The 13,697-nt window shown below is 34.2% G+C and overlaps 1 protein-coding gene across 8 annotated transcripts in view; it reads left to right on the top strand.

Annotated features, from left to right (window-relative positions):
- The window catches only part of khdrbs3 (KH domain containing, RNA binding, signal transduction associated 3), a 218,038-nt gene that overhangs the window by 104,748 nt on the left and 99,593 nt on the right, over positions 1-13,697 (top strand). For all 8 annotated transcript variants that reach the window (XR_015516400.1, XR_015516398.1, XR_015516395.1 and 5 more), the window contains exon 2: positions 11,749-11,867. Coding sequence is in view for 2 of the 8 variants with exons in the window: in XM_087295295.1 (XP_087151421.1) it covers positions 11,749-11,867 (119 nt within the window). In the remaining 6 variants the exon portion in view is untranslated. The remainder of the gene's footprint in view (positions 1-11,748; positions 11,868-13,697) is intronic.

The following is a 13,697-nucleotide window of genomic DNA, read 5'->3' as shown; positions in this document are numbered from 1 at the left end:
ATTATATGCTATCATGTCACAAAAATAAGATTTCTGGTCTGTGTACACAGATTTTAGTAATGATAATGATAATAATAATAATAATAATAATAATAATAATAATAATAATAATAATAGTAATAAAATTAAGTCATTTAATTTAGTTGAACATTTTCACTGCACTCTTTAACCCTTTAACTACCCTGCCAAGAAAAAAATATTTGGATTGCATTTCTTAGATCCTAATGTCGCTAGTTAACTGACTCAATGCATTTTTTTTTCAACACATACCATAATTTCTAAAATGTCAGCCTCTACCAAATTGTTAATGTGTCAGTTTTTGGTAAAAGTACCAGGCTTAATACATATACAATGAAAAAAATATGAAGTGTAAGACCAATTTATTTAAAACAATATTCAAAATAAAACATTTTTTAATAATAAATCACCTTTTTTTAAGTATGCAGTAAAATATTTCAGATTTTCATTTAACATGCTTTTCTTTCTTTCTTTTTTTTTTTTTTACAATAAAACCAAAATCAAGTGTAGTCATGCAAGAGGATGTTTATTTGATTTTTATTATTTATTTATTTTATTTTTGTAAACCAGCAATGCTGTTTGTGTAAACCATTATTTAAAACAGTAAAAACATGGTCAACCGTTTGGTAGAGGGGCAGTCAAAGGGTTAAGAATTATTTTTCCTTATATTTTTTTTATCTATATTAATAATTGTTTATCTTCTTTACTAATAATTATGTCAGATTTTATGTATTTGAAAAATCTCGAAAAAATATTTGAAACATGAGGTTAAAACATTTAAACAACAATAACTTTTTATTGTTTTTAAATTATTTTGTAAAAAACTGTAATACTCTAGTTTCAACAAAATTTGTAATAAAAATATACATATTTATCAAATGAAATAAAAATTTCACACATTAGTGAGAAAAACTGACTTCCATAAACAATATAAAAGTATTAGAAAGAATATATATATATATATATATATATATATATATATATATATATATATATATATATATATATATATATAATTATTATTATTATTATTATTGTAAACTTGACTTTTAGTGTAATTATCTTGTAATAACAATTGCTTGAGTTTGTATTGTAATATAAAAATGTAATAAAATGAGGTTATTTTACATTCATATGTGCATGTATTTTTAATGTAAAAGCCATTTCTAGTACTAAATTTCAATGCAGAGTGACCCACAATGCAAATCACTCGTATACCAGGATGAAATATTTGGGTCACACCATCCACCACTATTCAACATCCCTAAAACACAGCCTTGTCTTATTATTTAGGATGAATTGCGCTCACTTGAAGTCATTCGCTTTTATTTTATTAGAAAGCCGCTGCAGAAATCTGTAAATTCTTTGAAAGTAGATGAGCGTGCGAGACCTCCCGCCGTGACTTATCTGCTTTTCATTACAGTTCCGCCTGTAGACACCATTGTTTCATAATGAAGAAATATATTTCCCCTCCGCATCGCCTTCATTTGCGTTGGTGTGTTGAGGGAAGGCAGCGCGAGGGAGACACCGGAGATTATGACATAAAGAAAAGCCCTGAAGATCGAGCTGAATTGCTCAGAAATGCAGACGGTTTGATATATTCATGCATGCAGAACAAGCCTGTCAGCCTCCAAGGTCTGCAGCTAGCACATCGCATAACAGGGTTCTACTGAGATAAAATTAGTAATATTAATAATAATAATAATAATTATTGTTATGAAGTTTTTTTTTACTTGAAATGTGTTTTTTTTGTAGATAGATAGATAGATAGATAGATAGATAGATAGATAGATAGATAGATAGATAGATAGATAGATAGATAGATAGATAGATAGATAGATAGATAGATAGATAGATAGATAGATAGATAGATAGATAATTTTATTCAAATAAATAATTAATTAATTTTCTTTTCGGCTTAGTCCCTTTATTAATCTGGGGCCGCCACAGCGAAATGAACCGCCAACTTATCCAGCATATGCAGCGGATGCCCTTCTAGCTGCAACCTATCACGGGGAAATACCCATTCACACTTATTCACACACATACACTACTGACAGTTTAGCTTACCCAATTCACTTGTACCACGTACTCTCTTGTATGTTGTATTGCTGTGTTTATACCATAGTAATCTGTTTGCTTTGCTTTGGCTTTTTTCTGGGTTAATTATTGTGATCTCCCAATTGTAACAGGAAAATACTGGGAAATCTCTGTAGACTGATGGCAATTTATACCGTTCAGCCTTATAATCTTAAAATGTGAGCAAAATCAGCGGTTTTGTCATCACTTTAGACATTACGCAAGAGAATCATTCAAACATTAGCTCTCAAGTGACGTTAAAGAATTTGTAACGGCTTCTGCTGTTCTGACGTCAGCTGCAGATGTGAATGAATGGCAGAAGACAGTAGTTCCTCATACAAAAGGATGTTTAAGACTCTCTGTGTTTGATTTTCTTTTTTATATACACAGTTATGCAATTGAACTGTTGTATACTGTAAGTGCAATATCACTTGAGTTAGCAGTGCAATATGGCTGTATATCGTTACCGGTGGGCCTGCGTCCTTGAGCCAATGCATGCCTCCCACCAATGCCGATCAACCGTATAATACAGCCATATCGCACTGCTATTCATGTGATATTGCCTATATATATATATATATATATATATATATATATATATATGTATATATATATATATATATATATATATATATATATATATATATATATATATATATATATATATATATATATATATATATATATGTGTGTGTGTGTGTGTGTATATATATATATATGTATGTATATGTATATGTATATATATATATATATATATATATATATATATATGTATGTATATGTATATATATATATGTATATGTGTGTGTGTGTGTTTTCATATTCATGTTTTTGTCACCACTTGAATTCAGATCAGTTCCTTGAAATGTTTTCTACTTTAGAGAAAGAAAGAAAGATCCTCTATATATACTCTATATATTATATTTACTCACTCGCAGGTTCCTAATTCTGTTTAACACTAAAGAAGATATTCTAAAGAAAGCTGGAAACCTGTAACTGTTAACATCTTTCACTTTATTAATATATATATATATATATATATATATATATATATATATATATATATATATATATATATATATATATTCAAACAATCAACTCCAAAAAAAAAAAAAAAAAGAGAGAAAAAAAAACAAAATGGGAGCAAAAACCAACTCATTTTCATAAAGCTCACACAGAGGGCCGGCGTAACACCACATCAAGTCGAAAGAAGGAAGATCATCCATAGTTTAAAAAACCTTAAAATCAACAAGAATTCTTGATTTGACAGAATTAACAAAACTGCCAACAAGTTGTGTCTCTTACCTTCAATTGTTTGCTTTCTGGTACTATATACCGGCATTTTAGCTTGTCCTAATAAAAAATTAAGAAGCTGAACGAAGCTTAAAGCGTTTCCTCTGAACATATTTGAACCCACAAATAAAAGTTTTAGTGGAAAAGGTTTCTCCAAAAGACAAACTAGTTTTATAAAACAGTAAACAAAGGCTCAAGTCTGGAACATTGTGTAAATGTGTGAAAAATTTCTGATTTTAAAATTTAAATAAAAGCAATATCTGAAACAACAACAACAACAACAACAACAACAACAACAACAACAACAACAAAAAACATGCAAAAATAAGAAATAAATAAAGAAATAAAGTTAAACTTTTTTTAAATTGGACTTTTATTATGTTATGCTATGAAAGAGTTCTCTTTTGATTATTATACAGTAAATTTTGTAAAGGAATCTATTTTAAAGAATTATTGAAAATATTTTTGAAAATGATCTTAAACATTCATCTTTGACATTATGGGCTGAGAGACTTTTAAAAACATTGACATTTTTTAAACATTATTTTAAAAGTTCTATATTTATAGCCATTTTTTTTTGTGTATTGACATCTACTGTCATGAAGTATTTGAGTCCCTCCCTATTGCACATTTACTTTTCTCATGCTGTGGGAATGCAGTGAAACACCAGAGATTACGACTTAAAGAAATGCCCTGAAGATTGTTTTGAATTACTTAGAAATGCAGACGGATTGTATATATATTTGTGCATGCAGAACGAGTCTGTCAGCCTCCGAGGTCTTCAGCTTTAAAACATCACTACATGCTTCTCCTCAGAGGCGAATAAAAAAAAAAAGAAAAAGAAATGTGTCGGCTGTCATGGAAATCTATAGGCATTTTTCAGTGTTTCTCAGGCTTGGAGTCCAGAGGGAGGTTTTGCAGGAATGAGATGTGGTCCGGGTGACGGGCTGATGACAGCGGGCAGCCGCGGATATTGATCTGCCATCTGTCACACCGGCCCACTCTTGAAAAAAAAAAAAAAATGCTCCAAAGTGTTTTGCAACACGCATCTTATTTTTCATTTTCAGATGCTCTTCTGTTATGCCGCCACTCTGACCGAGAACTGTGCTGTATGTGTGTGAGTGTGTGCCAGTGTAGCTGGAGATTAATGAAATCAATAACTTCCCCCAAAATTAGGCTTTGTCCTTTGATTTAAAAGAAACAGTTAGCCATTTTTAAAGTGTTTTTTAGTGTGTTTTTTTTGTTTTTTTATTTTTTTTTTGGGGGGGGTGCTATTTAGAAATCTATTGAGAATGATTTGTTTTTTAGTATTCATTTTTAGTATTTTTTTGTATGTTTTTACCATACAAAAGTATGTTTTTACAAACCCAGGCTTATTCTGGAAAGGTAGCCTCGCGGACGTTTCTGGAGAAATACACCCCAGGAGGTATGTATTTATGCAGTTTTTGTTTTCGCGAAAACAAAAAATCTGCAAGAATGCTGTTCTCGCGTAAAAAGCTGCCGGAGGCTGCTGTCGAGCGACTGTCTGTCCGATTGACCGACTCGCTAAAAGACTGAATGATTGACTGGGTGGCTGGCCAATCGGCCGACCCGGCCACCCTCCTCCTCCTCCATCTTCCCAAACCTAAAGCGACGAATTACTACTTCACCGCATTCTTACCCAGTTACGAACTCGTTCGCTCGAACCGGCCGGCTCCTCCTGCTCCTATGGGCCTCCACTCCGCCGACATAACATGACAAGCTAACCGGACAAACTGGTTGCGACGGGAAAGCCCTCCACGTGGAGGAGGTGAGCCGTCAGCTCAGCCAGCGAGCGCGAAGAAGAGTGGCTTCACACCGCCCCATATCGTTTGCTTGAAAAAACGAAATGCTGCCATACGTACCTCCGGCCACATAAATCGTGGTCTCCAGAAACGTCTGTGGGCCCACGTTTTTAGAATGAGCTTGGGTTGGTTTTTGCATTACCTGACAAAAGTATTGTGGAATGGTTGGTGGTTTATTCCGCTTTGGCGACCTCTGAAATAGAGACTAAGCTGAAAAAAAAGAATGAATGAATGAATGAATGAATGAAGGATAGATAGATAGATAGATAGATAGATAGATAGATAGATAGATAGATAGATAGATAGATAGATAGATAGATAGATAGATAGATAGATAGATAGATAGATAGATAGATAGATGATCGATAGATAGATAGATAGATAGATAGATAGATAGATAGATAGATAGATAGATAGATAGATAGATTGATAGATTGATAGATTGATAGATAGATAGATAGATGGATAGATAGATAGATAGATGATCGATAGATAGATAAATAGATAGATAGATAGATAGATAGATAGATAGATAGATAGATAGATAGATAGATAGATAGATAGATAGATAGATAGATAGATAGATAGATAGATAGATAGATAGATGATCGATAGATAGATAAATAGATAGATAGATAGATAGATAGATAGATAGATAGATAGATAGATAGATAGATAGATAGATAGATGATGGATGGATGATAGATAGATAGATAGATAGATAGATAGATAAATAGATAGATAGATAGATAGATAGATAGATAGATAGATAGATAGATAGATAGATAGATGATAGATGATCGATAGATAGATAGATAGATAGATAGATAGATAGATAGATAGATAGATAGATAGATAGATAGATAGATAGATAGATAGATAGATAGATAGATGATGGATGGATGATAGATAGATAGATAGATAGATAGATAGATAGATAGATAGATAGATAGATAGATAGATAGATAGATAGATAGATAGATAGATAGATAGATAGATAGATAGATAGATAGATAGATGATAGATAGATAGATTTGAGAAGGGTGAAGCACCTTAGACCTCTTAAAGAACAACCCTTTCTGCTTTATCTGGTTAAATCCTAAATCTCTCTGTGTTTGGTGTCCATTTCAAGACTTTTTTTGAGCTGTTGTACACCACACAGGCCGCGTGCTGAAGGTTGACCCCAAATTCTCTGCACTTTACCCTTCCAAAAGTTCATATTTCTCTCTGTTTGTTTGGTTTTCTACACAAACAGGAAATAAATGGCAAAGAACGCGCACTGGAAAGAGAAGGGTGGAGAAATGGTTTGTACTTGAGAGCGTAATGCTCAGCATTTGTCAGCTGTTCTGTCAAGTGTGACCAGTATTAGTTTGGATGTTTGACACCTCTTTTATCTTGAGAAGTGGAGCTTTCGATGTCTGAAAGAGATTTGTTTCTTTTAATGTGTCTGCTGTTTTTAGCGCTATTGTAACCTGGCTTTGTTTTACACCTGTTCATTGAAGTTTTCCAAAGCAGCGTTAGTTTCAACTTCATTGTTTTTTAACATGAGCTACTGTGTAGTCCTACATGCCTTTCATACAACTGAAAATCTGCTAATCTGCATTAGGTGGAAATGAGAACATCAACCCGGGCTCATTTTGGAAACGTAGCCCCGTGGACGTTTCTGCAGACCGCGAAATACGTCCCGGGAGGTACGTATTTGAGCAGATTTTGTTTTTGCAAATCCGCGAGAGGCCGCTGTGCGCGCCTTTTTGCGTCTCGAACACCATTCGCGCCCGCGCTGTTCTCACATGAAAAGCCACCGAAGGCCACTGTGGAGCGACTGTCCGTTTGACTGACTGGCTGAACGACTGAACGGTCGACCGGGCGGCTGGCCAATCGGCCATTTATTAACATACATAGTTACCATTAGTATATGCCTGATTAATAAGACATATAAATGTTGATTTTAATAGTTTATTAATCATTTACTAACTCAATCTGAATGATCCTTAAAACCCTCAACTACTCCTAAATACAAATGGTTTGCAAATAATGTGATAATTTAATAATGAAAAATAAACCATTAACAAAGTATGAAAGTACAATTATTAAACACATTATAAAGATGTTTGTAAGTCAAGAATAGAGCATTTGTAGCTGCAGTTATAAACTGCTTACTAACACTTATTAATGTTGAGTTAATGCTTAAAAGATAATGAATTCACTATTTGCTAATGCTTAATAAATGATTTAGTGTGTAGTTATTATAAAGTGTTACCGTGTTTGTTTGTGTTTAATATCACATTTTGAGGGCGATTATATACCCATGCAACACTAAGACATAAGTATTAAATGAGTATCGCTTAATAAATATATTAATATGATTTGTGTATGTTAAAAGTAATGCATTCCTACAGAATGACAACAGTTTTGGGTGATTTTATTAGGTCTTATCTCATTTAACAGGTCAGATCTTTTCTGTTTTAAATAATCGAGGTGTCTTATTTTTTTTTTTATTAATTAATGGCCACTCATGGGTCTCAGATTCACGGAGATGCAGTTAGACCACATACAGAAGCAACTCTTTGAGTAAGAAGTGCTTTTCTTATTAGACTGGAGGATGTCTTAATTTTGCATAAACCGCCCTCACCAAAGCACAAATTATGGAACAGACTGTTGAATATTAAAGCGCAATGAGCATCAAAAGATGACAGATTGTAGAAAAGAACATTAAAAGTGTTATCCATATTTAAACTCTTTTGAAGTGCACTAAATATCACTAAGAGTTAATGGCCAGGGCAAGTTTTGGGAATGTTTGTCGGAAAAGTTGGGAACTGATGGAAGCAGGTTCCTTAACAGATGCTGTGGTGTTGTGGTGGAAATCCCATTTACTTTCTCTGTAGGTGGATTGATTGAAACCATTTAAGGTGACATGGATTGTCCTTTCTTTGCATTTCTTGATCATATAGAGAGAAACAATATAGGGCGGAGCTAGATTTTGCCTTTTGTGCAATGATTGGATGTTTGTGTCATGTGAGTGACTGGTTGACCCCGTCCTCCGAGAATATAAAAACATGAAACACTTACAGATCTCCTTTTATTGTGTAAAAAAATGATACCAAAGACTATAGATACACAAAGATGGTTCACTCGCATTACTATTAATAGCGTAAATTAAACACATTCTCATGGCGATTCGTAACTTCTAGAGTTATTGGTGAATTTATAGTAATTTGTGTTGTCACATTTGTACATTTTAGTACGATTTGCTCATTCACCAATAAGGGGTAGGGTTAGGGGTGGAGATTGGAGACATGCCCTCTTTTAGAAAACACAAAATAAGTCGTATTAATTTGTACGAATTAGCCACTTCTTCAACTATGTAAAATAGTTACGATTTCTTGTTAATTAAATGTGTAAGTTAGGCACAATGTCATGGCAATTTGTAACTTTTTGAATTAGTGGCAAATTTGTATAATTTGTACAATCTCATTTGTGCGTTTTAGTATGATTTTCTCGTCCCCCAATGTGGGTTGGGTTAGGGGTGGAGTTTGGAGACACGCCCCTTTTAGAAATCACACAAAGTCATATGAATTTGTATGAATTAGCCACTTTTTTGACGATATGTAAAATAGTAACATTTTCTAGTAAGTTAAAGATTTTAATTTGACACAATCTCATGGCAATTCGTAACTTTTTGATATTTTTAACTAATTTGTATTGATTTGTATGATCTCATTTGTACATTTTAGTATGATTTTTCTCATCCCCCAATTAGGCATAGGGGTGGAGTTTGGAGACTCTCCTCCTTCTAGAAATTGCATGAATTAAAACGTATGAATTTGTACAAGTTAGCAACTTTTCTGACCATCTTTAAAATAATAAGTATAACAAGTAAAAATAATAAGTTTTTTCATAAACTAAAATTGTAAACTACACGCAATATCATTTAAATTTGTAACTTTTTGATTTAGTGACTAATTCGTATTAATTTTTGCAATCTTGTTCGCACATTTTACTATGATTTGGTCATTCCCCAATAAGGGTTAAGGGTAGTGTCTGGAGACATGCCTCCTTTTAGAAATCACTCAAATTAAGTTGCATGAATTTGTACGTATTATCCATTTTTCTGATGATATGTAAAATAATTACGTTTTCTATAAATTTAACTCTAAAATAGATGCAATGTCTTGGCAATTCATAACTGTTTAATTTAGTTTCTAATTTTTCATTAATTTGTATGATCTCATTTGTACATTTTTGTATGATTTTTTCCATTCACCAATTAGTAGTAGGGTTAGGGGTAGAGTTTGGAGACACACCTCCCTTTAGAAATTACATTAAGTCGTATGAATTTGGACAAATTTTCCACTTTGCCACATTTATTATGTAAAATAAATACATTTTCGAGTGATTTAAATGTGTTAATTAGACATAACCTCATGGCAATTCTTAACTATTTTTAAATTGTACAATCTCATTTGTATAGTTTAGTACAATTTGCTCATCCCCCAATGAGGGGGTAGGGTTATAAGTTTGGAGACAGGCCTCCTTTTAGAAATCACACAATTTAAGTCATATGAATTGATAAGAATTAGCCACTCTCTCGTAATTTAAATGCGTAAATTAGATGTAATCTCATGGCAATTCGTAAATTTTACATTTACTGGCGAATTTTTTATTAATTTGTACGATCTCATATGTGCAATTTAGTATGATGTGCGGCGGTTCATTCCGCTGTGGCGACCCCGGATTAATAAAGGGACTAAGCCGACAAAACAATGAATGAATGAATGAATGAGTATGATGTGCTCGTCGCTTATTGTGAGTTAGGGGTGAAGTTTGGAGACACGTCCCCTTTTAGACATTACCATCAGCCACTTTTCTAACAAAATGTCAAATAAAAATGTTTTCCTGTGAATTAAACTCGTAAATTTGACACAGTCTCATGGCAACTTTTTTATTTTGTAACTAATTCGTATTGATTTTCATGATCTAATTTGTACATTTTAGTATGATCTGCTCATCCCCAATGAGGAGTACAGTTAGGACTGGAGTTTGGAGACAAGCCTCCTTTTAGAAATCACACAATTTAAGTCATGTGAATTTGTACAAATTAGCCACTTTATTGACAATATGTAAAATAATTACATTTTTAAGTAAATTAAATGCGTAAATTGGATGTGTTATGATAGATAGATAGATAGATAGATAGATAGATAGATAGATAGATAGATAGATAGATAGATAGATAGATAAATAGATAGATAAATAGATGTGTTATCTCATAGCAATTCGTAAATTTCAAAAATCGAATTAAATACGAAATTACTCAAATTAAGTTAATTAATTTTACAAATTAGCCAATATGTACAATAATTATACTTAAAATAATTACGTTTTCTCGTAAATTAAATACTTAAGTTTGACACAATCTTATGGCAATTTGCGATTTTTATTTATTTATTTGTATTAGAACAAATTAGCCACTTTTCTGACAGTATGTAAAATATTTACGTTTCCTCATGAGAGTGATGTCTTCCCGCCATATTAGCCAATCGTCAATCTTTATAGCTTTGTGGGAGGGGTTTGTACAGGTTTGCTTTTTAGTTACGGCAGCTACTGCGTTCTTGCCCTGCTTCTTCTATTTTTGTCCAGTCAAGCTTTTTTCCAGTACAGTTTGAGTCAAGGAAAACTTGTTGTCACATTTTCATCATGTAACACAATGGCTAAATTGAAAATCACAATTGCTTTGCTCAAAACTGCCATAATCACATCATTTGTTGTCTTTTCAGAAAAACAATTCACATTTCATCAGAATTATGCCCTCTTACCGATAATCAAGGTCAGCTAAAACTTGTGCATTATTTCATCCAGTCTTATGTTTGTTTTTAAATAGTCATTTCTACATAACACATAAATCAGCATACTTTCTACATTATGACACCTAGAAAAATATGACACACAAATCCCTTTCAACATTGGTCTGGCTGCATTTGCATATATTAAAACTTGCATTTGGTTGAGCGATGGACCTGCACATATTTTCTACTGGCATTTTTATACTATTTTCTGCTAAGTGCCTCAATGAACCCATTGAGAATGAACCCAATAATGCACCGAATGAAGAGTACCCACAGAGATGCTACTACCCACACACAGACACGCGCACACACCGCAGACACAACTCATTAATGTGACTAATGTCCAGCACCCCACTGTGTCTCACCACAACAAAGACTTCTGTGCGCGAGAGAAGAGCTCATTTACACACTTTAATGTCTAATCACACAACGCCTGCCACACCGACAGAAATATCCTCCAATCGCACACAAATGTCTATCAGATATGATTATGAGCACATCCAATTGAATTACAGCGTGGCCAATGGAAGCTATTTCACAGTCCAGTGCTCGGTACAAATGACATCGGGCAAATGGCAGGATTGTTATCTGGGCTTATCTGAACCTGAGATTCACTCCGATAAACCTTTATTCTACCTGGATAATGATTTGACTAACTCCCTCCGTCTCTCTCTCTCTCTCTTTTTCAGAGATCGAAAAGGTTCAGAAAGACGAAGACAAAGAGGACGAGAAGTTCATCGATGTGGTCATCAACAAGAACATGAAACTGGGACAAAAGGTTTTGATCCCCGTAAAACAGTTTCCCAAAGTGAGTACGACAACTATTTTCTTTAGTGTGTAGTATGGTGGGTGAGGTTAAAACTAACTAATTACTTGAACTAATGTTGAAATATTTGGAACTGTAAGCTCTTTTAAAGGGCACCTATGGTAAAAAATCTACTTTTCAAACTGTTTGGACAGATCTGTGTGTTGGTATAGTGTATAGACCGTCATACTGGGGTGATATGAACACACCCAGTCCTTTTTTTTCAATTTAACTACAAAAAAAGGGTCGGCCAATTGGAGCTGTTTTCAAATCAATCGCACCATTACATAGGTGTGCGATCCCCCCGCCCACCGAATTGATTGACAGCTGCGCGCATTAACATGTTCCGGTAGTCACGTGTATATGTCAACAAGACCAGACAGACATACGCAAAGCAACCGGGAATAAAAGGTCTGTTCTGTTCGCTAGGATCAGCAATCATCATCAAATGTGATTAAGAGTAAGTTTCACGTTTAAAGTGTTTTAAAACAGAGTATGTGTGTAATTAATTACAGCGTTTACTACAGCTTTACTTCATCAGCACAGCCGCGTGTCAGAACACTTATAAAAGAAGACGTTTCAATCCCGGTTTGTGGAAGTTAAATCAGGTTTATTTTGTACATTAGCATAACAGATATCCACTCAGTACTTGAGGTTAGCCTTAACTAAGCTAAGCGCGCTCTGTCTGTCTGCCTGCCTGCCTGCCTGCCTGTGTGTGCGTGTGTATCTGTGTGTGTGTGTGTGTGTGCGCACGCGCGTTAACTTTGTAACGAAATTGTGTGTGACTCATCAATGCAACTTCACAATACTGATTAGTAAAGGTTAGTTCTTACTGTAGTATCTCACAAACGCTACGTGATTCCTTTAAGTCTGTCTGTTGTCTGACGCAGCTGAGGGAGGAGGCATGTAGAAATAGTGGGCGGGCAGAACTCGGCTTAAAGGCGCAGTACGACAAAACCACCCCCTGCTGGAAATCAGTATAAAACAGCATCTTGTAAAAGGTATAATGAAAAATCTGATGGGTATTTTGATCTGAAACTTTATATACACATTCTAGAGACGCAAAAGACTTACATTAAATCTGAAAAAAGGGGTAACCTAGGTGCCCTTTAAATATTTTGAATACTTTAAATAATAACTGTACTGTACAGCAGTATTATAGCCTGGATTCTAACCCACTATCCCTGCATGCTAGTCACTCTCTCACCGCTCCACTAAATTACTTGAAGGTTCATCTCAACAAAGTGGGGTTTAATACCTCAATTTGCTCAACTGGTTCTTTGCTGAAGCTGTTCCAGTGCGATACATAAAAATTACCACTAGTTGTCACTGTTTTGAAGCTTCAACACATTTACTTTGACTGTTTCAGTGTTTCATGAAGCCTTGCTTTGCCCATCACTAATGTGAAATCCAGAGTCGAAGTCAAATAACAGGCAGATGGTCAGTACAGGCAGGCAACAAGCAACGTAAACAGACAAATAAGACGAGGGTCAACACGGCAAGACAAGGCAAGGATGAATAGTAGTAATGTTTACTAACAATTCAACAAGACTCAGCAGTAAGAGTGTCAAAGTGAGCCGTATATATGTGTGTGTAATCAGTCCATGACCAGCATCAGCTGTAGGGGCGTAATCAATGGAGACTTGAAGCAGGTGTGTGTGTTGCATGACTGGAGCTTGTAGTCCATATACCAGCAGATTTGTAGTTCTCTAGCTATCTGCATGGGCTAGATCTCTGGTGACTGTGACTTTCGTGGTATAGAATCAGATGACGCATTTATATTCAGGTGCTGGATTTATTCTTCCTGAGATTCATTTGTTTAACACGTTACAA

Source organism: Danio rerio, chromosome 19 (assembly GCF_052040795.2).
Source record: "Danio rerio strain M-AB ecotype USA chromosome 19, GRCz13ab, whole genome shotgun sequence".
Lineage (NCBI taxonomy): Eukaryota > Metazoa > Chordata > Actinopteri > Cypriniformes > Danionidae > Danio > Danio rerio.
This window is presented reverse-complemented; position numbering and strand designations above follow the sequence as displayed.